General features: G+C 45.1%; 1 protein-coding gene across 1 annotated transcript in view; it reads right to left on the reverse strand.

Annotated features, from left to right (window-relative positions):
- The window catches only part of SLC44A4 (solute carrier family 44 member 4), a 63,409-nt gene that overhangs the window by 29,444 nt on the left and 18,319 nt on the right, over window positions 1-15,646 (reverse strand). The window contains exons 3-8 of the mRNA XM_081182235.1: window positions 13,745-13,818; window positions 12,573-12,651; window positions 9,067-9,166; window positions 7,552-7,680; window positions 5,476-5,536; window positions 1,557-1,662 (exon numbers count right to left, since the gene is read on the reverse strand). Coding sequence (XP_081038361.1) covers window positions 1,557-1,662; window positions 5,476-5,536; window positions 7,552-7,680; window positions 9,067-9,166; window positions 12,573-12,651; window positions 13,745-13,818 — 549 coding nt within the window. The remainder of the gene's footprint in view (window positions 1-1,556; window positions 1,663-5,475; window positions 5,537-7,551; window positions 7,681-9,066; window positions 9,167-12,572; window positions 12,652-13,744; window positions 13,819-15,646) is intronic.

A 15,646-nucleotide genomic window follows, 5' to 3' on the forward strand; every position in this document is an offset into this window, starting at 1 on the left:
CCTACACTCAAGCAGGACCCTGATAGAGACACATGCCTGACTGGTATGTTCTCTCCCTCCTGGTCAATCGTTCAGGAGCTTCAAAAGCTTTCTTCAAAAGCTTTCTTCTGAAGAAGTGTGCATGCACACGAAAGCTCATACCAAGAACTAACTTAGTTGGTCTTTAAGGTGCTACTGGAAGGAATTTTTTTATTTCTTCAGCCCAAACATCACAGCGACGGATGCCAACCGACACCGGCACACTTAGGGATCCGCAGAGTTTGCGCATCATGCGTGTGACAGACCTCAGCAACTCAGCATTTTGGCTAATCTACTTTATTTACATATAAACACACACACAGAGCACTGCAACATGGCTCCCTCTCTCTCTAGTATGAGACAGCAAAGTGAAAAGAAAAAAAGGACAATATTCCCATTTCACGGAACACAAACATCCTGTCTCCGTCACTTCCCACTCTGTGGAGTCAAAACACACACCGTCATGTGATAGACAAAAATCCCATGACTGCAATCACGGAGCAGGAATTCTAACAGAGGCCACCATCTTGGATGGCTTCCAAAGAGGACTGGACAAATTTGTGGAAGATTTAGCTCGCCATGGCTATTAGGTATGATGGCCAGGCTCTGTCTCTGTGGTCAAAGGCAGCAATGGTTCTGAAACCCAGTTGCTAGAAACCATGGGAGGGCTCTGGGGCTCTCAGTTTCCCACAGGCTTCTATTTGGCCACTGTGAGAACAGGGTGATGGACTAGACAGCCACTGGCTTGATCTAGCAGACTCTTATCACGCTGTGTTCATCCAACCCACTGCTGTCAGCTCTGACTGGCAGAGGCTTCCCTGGGTCGCAGGCCGAGAGAGGTATTCCACATTCTCCCGCTGCCTCATCCTATTTTTAACTGGAAATGCCAGCGATTGAAGGATGTTCTGTGGCATGTGCCACAGAGCCCCTTCAAAATCACTGCACCCCGATACCCAATTTATTTATTTTTAAAGTAATTTTTATTAATAATTTCAATATAGCAAATTATCATAACATATCACCTTCATCATACCCCCCCATTTTTCCCCTCCCCCCCAAAAAAGAACCCCCTCCCCCCGAAGACTTTCCTCAGTTCCTCTCTCTGATTTTTCAGCATATGTTGTTCTCTGCATATTGTAAAATTGTAAAGATCCTTAAATATTATATTAACAGTCAATAATTTTGTGTATGTTTATTCAAAACCTGCCAAGGAGTCCAGTTCATTTTGGTTTTTTTTTAAGTAGTTTGTAAAAAGTTCCCATTCTTCTTTAAAGTTACAGTTGTCCTTGTCTCGCAGTTTGTATGTCAATTTCGCCAGTTCTGCATAATCCATCAATTTCTCTTGCCGTTGTTCTTTTGTTGGGGTTTCCCCATTCTTCTATCCTTGTGCTATTAAGACTCTTGCCACCGTTGTCGCATACATAAATAATCTTTTTATTTTCCTTGGCAGGTCTTTTCCTACAATCCCTAACAAAAATCCCAATACCCAATTTAACCAGGAATTCATTGAAGTTCACCCAGGGAGTCAAAGGACTTACTCTGTGCCATTCTTGATAGTGTCCAGAGTTTTATTTTTATCCATCCCGCCCACATTGAAGGATTCAGCCTGAGAGATGTTAAAAGTAGGGAAGCAACGGCTCAGTACTGTAAAAAGAAATAGATGTAGATTAGGGTCAATTCTTGAAGACGCGGGACATCGACAGAGCAGGCTAGCATTGCTGTCCTCACACTGGCAAGATCCCAGGCCTTGGGGACAATTACCGTATTTTTTGCACCATAACACTCACTTTTTTCCTCCTAGAAAATAAGGGGAAATGTCTGTGCGTGTTATGGAGCGAATGCCTGCGGGTGGCGGGGGGGATCTACTGCAGTCATGAGCAGAGGATCCATGGTTCCCCTTCCTTCCCTCCTCCATGGTTACAAAGCATGGATCCACATGGATCCTCAGGATTTTTGCATTGGGCTACTCCAAACTCACTGTCAGATCACATGTCTGTGGCCACAGCATGAACCACAAAAATCATATATCCACTATTTCGTTTAGAATATATTTTCCTTGTTTTCCTCCTCTAAAAACTACTTGTGTGTTATGGTCTGGTGCGTGTTATAGAGCGAAAAATACGGTACACGTCATATTGGAGGGTGGTGTTCATGAGATTTTGATGCCATGCCTAAAACTCTGCCCCATTCCGAGCACTGGACGAGGGCAACACTGGCCTCTGTCCCTCCTTCCTTCCTTCCCTCCTCTGATGCCCTCTCATGTCTCCACCTCCCAAAGGCTTGCACGGGTATTTGTTGCAGGAGCCCTGGCTGCAAGCTCCCCAGGAGAATGGTGCCTCTGGGGCTGGCCAGGGGGTGCTGGTTGCCAGGAGCTAAAGTGGCCTTGCAGTAAGCAAGCAGGGGAATGGACAGAGCAGTGGGAGGCCTGGCAAGCAGGCAGGTGCTGCGCTAGCCTTTCTTATTGAAATAAATAAATTAAGGTCTTACATATATATATATATATATATATATATATATATATATAGGTTTTGGTGTCTTCGGGTGTCTTCCCGTGTAAGAGTTGGGGTGTCTAGGCGACGTTTCGACGAGGTCTCACTCGTCATCTTCAGGCTGGTGCTTTCGGCTTCTTGTTACTAGAACAGAGCAGGATCTCAGTGTTTGAGTTCCTATAAATACTGTTGAGGGGGTGTGGTGTATAGCCTCCAACGTTCTGGGCAGAGAGGAAGTTCCTAGGTTAATGTGCCTTTTCTTCTTTTGTTCATTAATTACTTGAGGGATATCTTGAGTGATTACTTGAGTGATATTCTGAGTACCACTTAGGAGGGTCATTATGACCCTCCTAAGTGGTACTCAGAATATCACTCAAGTAATCACTCAAGATATCCCTCAAGTAATTAATGAACAAAAGAAGAAAAGGCACATTAACCTAGGAACTTCCTCTCTGCCCAGAACGTTGGAGGCTATACACCACACCCCCTCAACAGTATTTATAGGAACTCAAACACTGAGATCCTGCTCTGTTCTAGTAACAAGAAGCCGAAAGCACCAGCCTGAAGATGACGAGTGAGACCTCGTCGAAACGTCGCCTAGACACCCCAACTCTTACACGGGAAGACACCCGAAGACACCAAAACCTACATTCCTGTACCCGTGAAAATCTACGAAAGCATATATATATATATATATATATATATATATATATATACACACACACACACAGTGGTGCCTCGCAAGACGGAAAACTCGCTAGACGAAAGAGTTTTCCGTTTTGGAGGTGCTTCGCAAAACGAATTTCCTATGGGCTTGCTTCGCAAGACGACAATGTCTTGCGAGTTCCTGCTGGTTTTCCCCCCCCCCTTTTTCTAAGCCGTTAAGCCGCTTATCAGCTGATCCGATCAGCAGATAAGCCGCTAATCCGTCAATGGGCTTGCTTTGCAAGACGAAAAAACCACTAGACGAAGAGAATCACAGAACGGATTCTTTTCGTCTTGCGAGGCACCACTGTGTATACACACACACACACACACATATATATATATAATAAATGTTCATAAATGTACCAAGCAAACACGTACATAAATATATAAACCACATGTCTGAAGCAGCACAGGAAAGCAGTCCTGGAACCATTTTGGCTCCCAGACTGACCAAATGTTTTCTCTGCAAGGTCAAAGGAAAATGGAAAAGGCTCCCCGTTGTCTTTTCCTTCACAAAGCCCGTCTTAAGGGTATATCTGTGTATGAAGAGGGTGAGCCTGTGACCTGGCTCAGGAACTAAGTATTTGTCATGACAAAAGACTGGCCAGGCTCCCCAGGGAATACAATCAAGTGAGCATTAACAGGTAACTAGCCAGACAGGAGGTAAACAACAACAGGAGGTAAACAACACACTCAGATTTCTGCTTTAGCCCACCCTTTCTGTGATGTAGGTATGATGTTTCTGGGGGTGGTCTTGGACTCCAAGGTGGGCAATTTAAAATGTCTATATAAGGGCGGACACACCTTGTTTCTGGGTCCTCCTCCTTTCCTGCGTGTGAAGGGGGCACCCTGTTGCAACAGTTCAATAAAGATCAGGTTTACTAGCTGCTTTGCTTCTCAATATTTTCTGTTTGGCCTCTGTTATTTTCTCCTACTGATGGAGAACCTACAAAGGACTCTATAATGGCTCTTGTGTCCCCCATAAGGGAACAAGGGCAGATTTTCATTTATTACATTGTGCTTGCTGTGTGCAAGGTCTGCTTGGGAACTGAGTGCCCGGCGCCGAAGGAGAGCCTTTTTGCCATGCAGGTGCGGCAGTGCCCATTGCTGCCTCCCAAGGTAAGGCGCTAGCTTCATGTTCACCTTTGGCTAGTCTCTGTTGGGCCACTAAAACTGGGGGCATCCTCTTCCCAGGCCCCTGTGGGGCAGTGTGAGGAGGCACCTCTCTTTGGGGCAGGGGGGCAGCTCAGAGAGCAGGGGCAGTTGAAAATATCGGTACAGAACACAAATTACGTGCCAAATCCAAATGTTATAAAATATAATCATGAACAGTGGTCAAGGCATTGTTTAATGCATGGGTAGGCAAACTAAGGCCCGGGGGCAGGATCCGGCCCAATCGCCTTCTAAAACTGGCCCACGGACAGTCCAGGAACCAGTGTGTTTTTACATGAGTAGAATGTGTGCTTTTATTTAAAATGCATCTCTGGGTTATTTGTGGGGCATAAGAATTCGTTCTCTTTCCCCCCCAAAATATAATCCTGCCCCCCACAAGGTCTGAGGGACAGTTTGCTGAAAAAGTTTGCTGATCCCTCGTTAACGGTATTCAAACAACAAAATATGAATGAAAGCGTGGGGTGAGACACAAAAAGCTTTGGGAAGAAATCAATCCGACATCCGTTCTATTCGCAGAGCACATGGGAGCACTGAGTTATTACCTCACAATCTATTTCATCTTTTTTTAAAAAAAAAATCCTCATAGCAACCCTGCAAGGTAGGAAAGTTAGCTTGAGAGGGAATGACTGGTCCAAGGTCCCTTAGTCAGTCCACTTCTAACCATGATACCACACCACACTGGCTCTCTGGTACAAATTCTTGGCTGAATAAATTATAAAATCACAGCAGCAAATTCAAACACACATGAAATTCACATACACAGGCATACATATTTCAAACATGAACTGCAATATTTTCATTGAACCGAGAAGTCCTCGCTCCCTAAACTCCTCCTTGGAACATAAACAGCTGCTTTATACAGAGTTAGACCACTGGTCCATTTGGCCTCAGGGTACAGAGAGGGTCCAAGCCCCACTGAAAGTTGTACAAGGGAATTTTTTTGCTAGGCATTGCTATTCCTTTTGGCAGTGCTGAAGCCACGAAAGACCCAGCAGAATTCTCTCCTGTGCCGCTCATCAAGGTAGATGAAACGTCAGTCAAAGGACTGGGGGCTTGTGAGCAGACTGAACCCTGATTATGTGCTCACCTGGCTCGGATGGGACAGTGAATTCTGGACAAAGTTGCAGGTTGAGAATTTCTGATACACTCTGTGAATTAAACAGGAAGTTAAAATTTGCTTTCTGGTGCAGTTTCATTCATTCAAGATATCCCCACCACCACCATCTAAAAATCTTTCAGCCAACATGGCTCTTCCCAGCAATTTAGTGCAAATTTCTCCGAATTAACCCATTTATTCTATGCAATGTTGAGACTTTGGGCGAGCAACTTCCCTTACTATGTGATCTTGCGTGGTATTCTCACCAATACCTTCATTTTTATGTACCCTCTATGCCTCATATTTTGTAAATGTTATTTGGCTGGAGGACTGCTTCACAAAATTCAGGCGGGTGCAATTTTCGAAGGCTATAGCCATGTTTCGTTCGTGTATTGTTTGGGAAAGTGAGAATGTGACAGATCCGGCTTTAAATGTGCGCTGAACCAATATCTCCTCCATCCCTATCCAGAAGGAGAGCAGGAAACCAAGGCAAACCCTCCCAACAAGAGACAGCGGTGGCCACTAATTTGGATGGCTTAAAAATCCCACTATAATGCTCTCCGGGGGACGCGGGTGGCACTGTGGGTAAAACCACAGTGCCTAGGACTTGCCGATCGTATGGTCAGCAGTTCGAATCCCCGCGGCGGGGTGAGCTCCCATCTTTCGGTCCCAGCTCCTGCCCACCTAGCAGTTCGAAAGCACCCTTAAAGTGCAAGTAGATAAATAGGTACCGCTTTATAGCGGGAAGGTAAACGGCGTTCCATGTGCTGCGCTGGTGCAGGCTCGCCAGAGCAGCGATGTCACACTGGCCACGTGACCCGGAAGTGTCTGCGGACGGCGCCGGCTCCCAGCCTCTAGAGTGAAATGATTGCACAACCCTAGAGTCTGACAAGACTGGCCCGTACGGGCAGGGGTACCTTTACCTTTATATGGCTACTAGCCACAACGTCTATTTTCCACCTCTGGTGTGGGAGGCTGTATGCCTCTGAATATGCTTGTGAAACATGGATCACTTACAAACACCATTTCCAACTCCCCGAAAGATTCCATCAACAGTGTCTCCAAAAAAAATTACACATCACCTGGGAAGTCAGGCAAACTAATGCCAGTGTACTGGAAGAAGCAAAGATCACCAGTGTCAAAGTGATGATTCTTCAACATCAACTTCATTGGACTGGCCATGTTGTGCAGATGCCTAATTATCGTCTTCCACAGTAATTAATCTATTTCAAACTTAAAAATGGAAACAGTGGTACCTCTGGTTACGTACTTAATTCGTTCCAGAGGTCTGTTATTAACCTGAAACTGTTCTTAACCTGAAACACCACTTTAGCTAATGGGGCCTCCCGCTGCCGCTGCGCTGCCACTGCACGATTTCTGTTCTCATCCTGAAGCAAAGTTCTTAACCTGAGGGACTATTTCTGGGTTAGCAGAGTGTGTAACCTGAAGCATATGTAACCTGAGGTACCAATGTAATGCTGGTGGTCAAAAAAAGAGGTTTAAAGACTCTCTCAAGGCAAATCTTAAGAAATGTAGTATAAACACTGACAACTGGGAAACACTGCCCTGCAAGCGCTCCAGTTGGAGAACAGCCTTGACCAAAGGTGTCATGGGTTTTGAAGACACTCAAACTCAGGATGAAACGGAGAAACGTGCTAAGAGGAAGGCACGCTTGGCAAACCCTCGCCATGATCAACTCCTGCCCAGAAACCTAGGTCCCCACTGTGGAAGGATGTGTGGATCCAGAATTGGCCTCCACAATCACTTACGGACTCATTGTTAAAACCATGTTTATGGAAGACAATCTTACTCGTCTATGAGTGATTGCCAAAGAAGAAGAAGACCTCTGAATATACTTCTGCTGGGAATTGCAAGGAGGAGAGGGCTGTTGTGTTCAGGTTCTGCTTGTAGACGTCCCGTCAAGGCATCTGACTGGCCACTGCGAGAACAGGCCGGACTAGATGCGCCACAGGCCAGATCCAGCAGGGATCTCTTCTTATGGCCTGTACGCTCGCGGAGTGGAGAAATGGGTGAACTAACCTGCCGTAATAAAAGGTGCCAACTTACCAGGCTGGTCGTCGTGAGGTTAATCGTTGGCTGGCACAGGGTCTGGTCCCATATGTTCTCGGGTTTATCCTTTCGGATAATCTGCGGATGTACCGCCCAAAACTTGGAAGGGCAGGATGGGACGCAGATCTGGAGAGAGGGAAAGGAAGGCAAGTGCACGGAACAAACGCTGGAGGGGTTCGCAAAGATTATTGATTGCTTTGATCTGACAGAATTTCCAGCTGTCACATCTGGAGTCTGGGAGAAGTCAAGGCCTTGGTCCAGTATATCTGAAGGAGCGTCTCCACCCCCATCGTTCTACCCAGACACTGAGGTCCAGCACCGAGGGCCTTCTGGTGGTTCCCTCACTGTGAGAAGCCAAGTTACGGGGAAGCAGGCAGAGGGCCTTCTCGGTAGTGGCGCCTTCCCTGTGGAACACCCTCCCACCAGATGTCAAAGAGAACAACAACTGCCAGACTTTTAGAAGACATCTGAAGGCAGCCCTGCTTAGGGAAGCTTTTAATGTTTGATGTATTATAGTATTTTAATATTCTTTTGGAAGCCGCCCAGAGTGGCTGGGGAAGCCCAGCCAGATGGGCGGGGTATAAATAATAAATTATTATTATTATTATAAGGCGCCCAACTTCTCACTTTCTTGGTTTTGCCTTCTCTGGCAGTTAGGGTTGCCAACTTTTTACAATGGCCCTACTCTTATTTTATTTTATTTTATTTATTATTAATGTTGCAATACATATATGAAAACTTTACATAATGATACATATACATTATACAGTGGTGCCCCGCAAGACGAATGCCTTGCAAGACGGAAAACTCGCTAGACAAAAGAGTTTTCCGTTTTGGAGGTGCTTCGCAAAACGAATTTCCTACGGGCTTGCTTCGCAAGATGACAATGTCTTGCGAGTTCCTGCTGGTTTTTTTCCCTCCCCCCCCCTTTTTCTAAGCCGCTTATCAGCTGATCCAATCAGCAGATAAGCCGCTAAAAGCTATAATATAATAGCGCTAATCCGCTAATCTGTCAATGGGCTTGCTTCGCAAGACGAAAAACCGCTAGACGAAGAGAATCACAGAACGGATTCTTTTCGTCTTGCGAGGCACCACTGTATTCGTAAATTCACATTTTCACATTTCATTATGTACCAACATTTATCCATTTCTTATTTCTTGCCCTGTGTCTTCCCTCCACCCGTGCGTGACTTCCTTGTTATTATTTTATAACTTTATTATTGATTTTTCCTCAGGTCTTTATTGTTGTTCTGAATCCTTTTGGACACTTCTTGTTTATTTGTCTTGATTTTTAATTCCCGAACTGTTTTGTCTAGCTCCTTACTTTTTATTATCAGGTCTTTTACCTGACCTTGAAGATCTATTATTATTATTTTTAAATTTTGTTCAATCTTATTGTTCATTGAATCCAGTTTATCATTTATATTTTTGTCCATGTTAACTATCAAAGTGCTTCCTGCTACAGCCAGCTCCATCTCAGGAACCCCTCCTGAGCCCGCCCACTCTTCTTACCTGCGGTGTAGGGCACTGCAATCCGCTCATCGCAGCTGATATGACGTTAAAGCTTGTGACGCATTTCATAATGTTGAGGTAGAAAACAAAAGGTTTGCCTCTGCAAAACACAGAGAGGGAGAGTGAAACAAACCCAGATTAAATAATTGGAGGATAGGGAGGAGAGGGGAGGCCGTATCTTTTTCGTTTCTTTCTTTTTTATTCATTTAAATTTTATTAACATATAAAACACTTACACAATACACATACACAACACACTACCTTATTTTCATAACATAAAACATACCTACTTTATTCTATATAATACCTACCTATACAGTGGTACCTCGGGTTTACATATGCTTCAGGTTACATACGCTTCAGGCTACAGACTCCACTAACCCAGAAATAGTACTGTCAGGGAACTGCCATCAGAGGCAAGAGGAGAGGTAAGACGCTCCAATGATGCAGGAGAGGGAACTAGCAAGGAGAGAGAGAGAGCTTCCACTGGGGAAGGAAATCCAGGGGACACCAGGGAGGAAGGGGAGGCTGAGAGTACTGCAGAGGGGAGGCTCCGAGACTCTTCCAGTGAAATCAGCGGAGAGAGCACTGGACCTCCGCTTGGCACGCCGACGCTGCGCAGAAGGCTTCCGCGCAGAGAATCTAGGAGGAGACTGGGCATCAAAGAATTTCTACGTTGGAAGAAATTTAGGAGACGCCCACTCACAGATTCTGCCAGTGACTAAGACAGCCGCGTTTCAAGGGCTGTCAAACCAGGGAAGGTTTTAGCTATACTACTAGCTTGGAGCAGTTTGCAGTTTACGCACAAGCAACCCCAATTCTCATTACAAGTACCTTGGGTTAAGAACTTTGCTTCAGGTTGAGAACAGAAACCGTGCTCTGGTGGCGCGGCGGCAGCGGGAGGCCCCACTAGCTAAAGTGGTGCTTCAGGTTAAGAACAGACCTCCAGAACGAATGAAGTTCTTAACCCGAGGTACCACTGTACTGTACATATCAACATACCTACACACCTACCCCACACGGACACCCGCCAAGTGACTTGACTTCCAGCCGTTCTTGTTACGCTCCTTTATTTTTCCAAGTAACTTAAACGCATTTCATTATTTCTTTAATCTCTTCTTCTATCTTGACTTTGCTCTCCTTTCACTCTAGTCATTTTCTGGGTTCACTCAATATCTGTCAGAAATTCTATTTTTTCCACATAAATTTTGATGTACTCCTTAAAGATAGCCCACTCCTTATTCACTTTTTGTACCATATCTCCTCTTATCCTCCCTGTTGGTTCGGCAATATGGAAGTATTCCGTGAGGGGAGGCCGTATCTTAGGCAGGGGCAGAGTCAACAATTCAGGGGCCAAGGGCTGAGAGAAACTTTCTTCCCAGGGCAAATGGAAGGGAGGAGCAACGTCCACTGGTCCTGGGGCATGGACAAAAGTGGGGTTAAATGCACCCTAGAGTGGTTTAACAATCATAGAACTGTAGAGTTGGAAGGGAACACGAGGGTCATCTAGCCCAACCCCCTGCAATGCAGGAATCTTTTGGCCAACGTGTGTCTTGAACCCACAACCCTAAGATGAAGAATCTCATGCTCTACCAACTGAGATATCCAAGTGCCAATCACTCTAAGAACCGCAACTCTGTGAGGGAAACAACTCTCAGCACCTTTGACAGACTACAGTTTACAGGATTCTCTAGGGGGAGCCATGATTATTTAAACTGGTATCACGGTGCTTTTAACATATAGTGCAGATGCGGCCAATACTGAAAGTTGGATCATGTACAACCGCCCTGATACCACCAATGAGCTCAAATCATCACAAGTTAGGGATGGAAGGAAATATCTGTTTTAATTCTTGAATTTTCCCATTCTATCTCAAATTCCTTACTTAAAAAAGTAGAGACATCACTTTGACAACAAAGGTCCATATAGTTAAAGCTATGGTTTTCCCAGTAGTGATGTATGGAAGTGAGAGCTGGACCATAAAGAAGGCTGATCGCTGAAGAATTGGTGCTGGAGGAGACTCTTGAGAGTCCCATGGACTGCAAGAAGATCAAACCTATCTATTCTGAAGGAAATCAGCCCTGAGTGCTCACTGGAAGGACAGATCCTGAAGCTGAGGCTCCAATACTTTGGCCACCTCATGAGAAGAGAAGACTCCCTGGAAAAGACCCTGATGTTGGGAAAGATGGAGGGCACAAGGAGAAGGGGACGACAGAGGACGAGATGGTTGGACAGTGTTTGCGAAGCTACCAGCATGAGTTTGACCAAACTGCGGGAGGCAGTGGAAGACAGGAGTGCCTGGTGTGCTCTGGTCCATGGGGTCACGAAGAGACAGCACGACTAAACGACTAAACAACAACAACAACAAAACTCAAATTCCATTCTCCACACTTCCGCAGTGATGTGCAAATTTCTTTTATTTCTTTTTTTAAAAAAAGTGTAAATTTTAGTGTGAATTTCTCCTAACAAACGCATTTTTGAGATGCGTTTTTTGACTAGCAAGAGATTTCCCCTAATATAATGCATTTCTGTATGGTATTTAAGTGATACATCATTACGCATCACTTGCATAGCAAAGTTTGGATGAGGGAGAATTCTGAAGGACGGCTATGCTTCCGGGTTCTCATACCGTTTTGGAAAGTGAGCGTTTCATAGATTCACTTTCAAATTTCTGCTCCCAATCCTCCTATCACGAATGCACGGTAAAAAGGATTTCTTGGGGGGGGGTGTTGGGAAACTGTACGTGCAGCTACTCACACAGAGTCAATTAAGGTTTGGCAGACAGCCAGAAGGCAATCTGAAGGAGTAAGTCTGCCTGGTGATAACAGAGGCATGGAGACAGCTCCCTGATTGGTCAAGCTCTCTCAAGGGAGTGATAATTAATGGCCTACTAACTGGAATGTGTGAGTTCAGAGGTTCAGAGTTCTGTGTGTCAGTGTAGGAGTTGTGAGTCGTATCAGAGAGAGCTAGCTAAAGATCCGTGTTCTGTTCTGTTCCTGTAAATAGTCCACTGTATATAATAAACACCTAACTACAAGTTCCTGGTTCCTGCTTCGTCTATCCTGTCTGCAGCCAAGTTGCCAATTGCTTCCGTGGATTCTGTGTTTACTCTGCTAGGTCTGGCTAAGGTCCTGGATCTAGTCAGAAAGTTGCAAAACACCAAATAGGTTTTACCAAAAGGAGGTGGGTGCAAGTCATGTAAAGAAAGAGACTGGGAAAAGGATACAGCAAATGCGTAAAATGAAGAAGAAAAAGGTGAAGCAGCGGCTTCGTTGGAAGACTTGACTGTTGACAAAAGGGGAAACACGAATGTTAGAAGGAAGCAAAAACTAAAAACAAGAAGTTAAGTCGATGAGGAAAAGGCGGAGGAAGAAAATGGCTCTGCCAGGCCAAGGTATGTTTCTGGCCATGGATTCCAGTCTTGTGCACTTACTAAACACGCTCCCTGTGACAATGCACCCTTCGCCATTGGTTCCCCCTTCTTTCCCGTGGGTCTCTGTACCTACCGGTTTTCGCCAATTCCGCAATATGCTCCAGTTGAATTCCTGGGATAAATAGCCTGCCGGGGATCACCGTACAGCCAGGCTGGGATTGAGAGGAAACAAAGAATAATAGAAGTGAGGAAAAGCGCTCGCATTTTTACAGAGGCGCTGTGAGGTGGTGTTGGTTAGGGGTAGACTCAAAGGTGGGACAATGACCAGTGCTATTTTTATAGAAAAAGAGGTGTTGGAACTCACCATGAACACCTCCCTTGTTCTCTTATAATGGCACCTGAGAGGTGACGGAACTGAGTTCTGGTGATTTCCAGCTGGAAAAAAAGCCTTGGGACATCCTATTCCATACCCTCCAACATTTTCCCGATGAAAATAGGGACATTCTAAGGAAAAGTGGGACATTCAGAAACCAGGACAGCTTCTGTAAATCCAGGACTGTCCCTGGAAAATAGGGACACTTGGAGGGTCTGTGTCAAGGATCAATACAGTATATCAGGTCTCAGGGCATTAGTAAAATACACAGCAAGTTTCTATCTCATAACACTGCAGTTTTTTGTTTTTATGCTGAAGACTCTTACGATTACGGTGTCTGTAAATGGTAAAACGCGTCTTAGCACAAAGGGCAGCACTTTGCAACTTATTTACTTCCGCTGGCACTGAACAGAGATTGTGCCCAAAATCAAGCATGCAAACGAAAACAACCTGCGTGTTTGATTAATTTCTGCAAGACGGTTTATGATTCTTAGGTTATGTATGTGAGGCAATCGTAACAATAATTCACAAAGGAAACAGTTGAAAAGAAATAAATTAAAAAGCAGATATCAGGGTGAAGGAAGTCAAAACTTTACGTTATTTATATTTATGTGGTGTAAATGTTTAAGTTTTGTTGGTTGTAACTTTTACTGTAATTATCTAATTTTTTATTTCTTTTTATTGCTGTATATTGTTTTTGTTTTGTTTTTCTGTTTTGTTGATCTGATGTATCGATAAAATCTATTTTAAAAAATTAAAAAAAATAGAAGGAAGGAAGAAAACAACCTGAGTGAATTTGGTTCGCATGTCATGTACTGAAGCTGGCAGAGCTTCCAGACAAACTGCGTCTGCCTGGCAAAACAATAGCTCCCAACTTGATTCCACCTTCCTTGCCCTCATCTCCAAGCCCTGTTACTTTTAGCACTACTTACCCAGAATCCCCACCACAATGTAGCCAGCGATGAAAACCGTGAAGATAAAACAGCAGATAATGTCAGTACAGCTCCTGGAACAGAAGGACGGCAGGAAGACAGATCACGGACACGTGTGAATAAATAGCAGAAATGGGGATGGAGGAGTCTGCTCGGAAGAAGAAGAAGAAGAGTTTGGATTTGATATCCCGCCTTTCACTCCCTTTAAGGAGTCTCAAAGCGGCTAACATTCTCCTTTCCCTTCCTCCCCCACAACAAACACTCTGTGAGGTGAGTGAGGCTGAGAGACTTCAAAGAAGTGTGACTGGCCCAAGGTCACCCAGCAGCTGCATGTGGAGGAGCGGAGACACGAACCCGGTTCCCCAGATTACGAGACTACCGCTCTTAACCACTACACCACACTGGCTCTCGGACCCCAAAAACACTCACTCTAGGCTCAGCCTTCAGCAACCTGGCACCCTCCAGATGTTCTGGACTACAACTCCTATCAGCCCCAGCCAGCTTGATGGGAGTTGTAGTCTAGGACATCTGGAGAACGCCTGGGTGACGAAGGAAGCTGCCTGAAATAAACAGCTTAAATTATTCTGAAGGCCCAACCCTGGAAGAAACAATTTAAACAAGGGGAGAATTACTCTAAACAAGAGAGCCAGTGTGGTGTAGTGGTTAAGAGCAGTGGACTCGTAATCTGGGGAACCGGGTTCGATTCCCAGCTCCTCCACATGCAGCTGCTGGGTGACCTTGGGCCAGTCACACTTCTTTGAAGTCTCTCAGCCCCACTCACCTCACAGAGTGTTTGTTGTGGGGGAGGAAGGGAAAGGAGAATGTTAGCCGCTTTGAGACTCCTTCGGGTAGTGATAAAGTGGGATATCAAATCCAAACTCTTCTTCTTCTCTTCTAAACAGGCCAGATAAGTGTTGTGTGGTGAAGTTTTCCGTAGGGTTTGGGAAGGAGGAGCCAGGGGAATATTTAAGGGACTAGTCTAGTCCCCCTATTCCACTGACCACACACCACTGGGCCAGAGGGCAAATTTTCTTCACATAACTGAGTCATCACTAGGGATATTGGAGAATATAGGAGACGGGAAGCCAAAATCGCCAATGTTCCCATGTCCAGAATGTGAATCAGTCCAGGGAATGCGATCAGCATTTGCTCTACTTTATTTTATCTTCATTTATTTATTGCATTTATATCTTACCTTTCCCTCCAAGGAGCTCAATGTGGCATACAGTCACACTTTGGTTCTCGAACAGAATCTATTCCGGAAGTCCGTTCGACTTCCAAAAACTAAGGCGCTCAAGACGTGGCTTCCGATTGGCTACAGGAGCCGCAGAAGCCGTGTCAGACGTTCGACTTCCCAAAAACATTCGCAAACCAGAACGCTCATTACTGGGTTTGCGGCGTTCAGGAGCCAAAACTTTCAAGTTGCAAGGCGTTTGACAACCAAGGTATGACTGTGCATGGTTCTCATCTTCCTTAAAGTGGTACCTCTGGTTACGAATTTAATTTGTTCCAGAGGTCTGTTCTTAACCTGAAACCGTTCTTAACCTGAAGTACCACTTTAGCTAATGGGGCCTCCCGCTGCCGCTGGAACACGATTTCTGTTCTCATCCTGAAGCAGCCCGAGGTACTACTTCTGGGTTAGCGGAGTCTGTAATTCAAAGTGTTTGTAACCCGAGGTACCACGGTATTTAATCCCACAGGGTTTGAATCCCACACAGCGATGAAGTTCACTAGGTGACCTTGGGCCAGTCAGAACTTCTCAGCATAAGCTACCTCACAGGTTTAGTTATAGGTAGGTAGCCGTGTTGGTCTGCCGTAAATAGAAAAAAATGCTTCCAGTAGCACCTTAGTTTGTTTTTGGTATGAGCTTTCGTGTGCATGCACACTTCAACTTCAGTGTGT

The sequence above is a fragment of the Podarcis bocagei genome (genome assembly GCF_964188305.1).
Source record: "Podarcis bocagei genome assembly, chromosome: 2".
Taxonomy (NCBI): domain Eukaryota; kingdom Metazoa; phylum Chordata; class Lepidosauria; order Squamata; family Lacertidae; genus Podarcis; species Podarcis bocagei.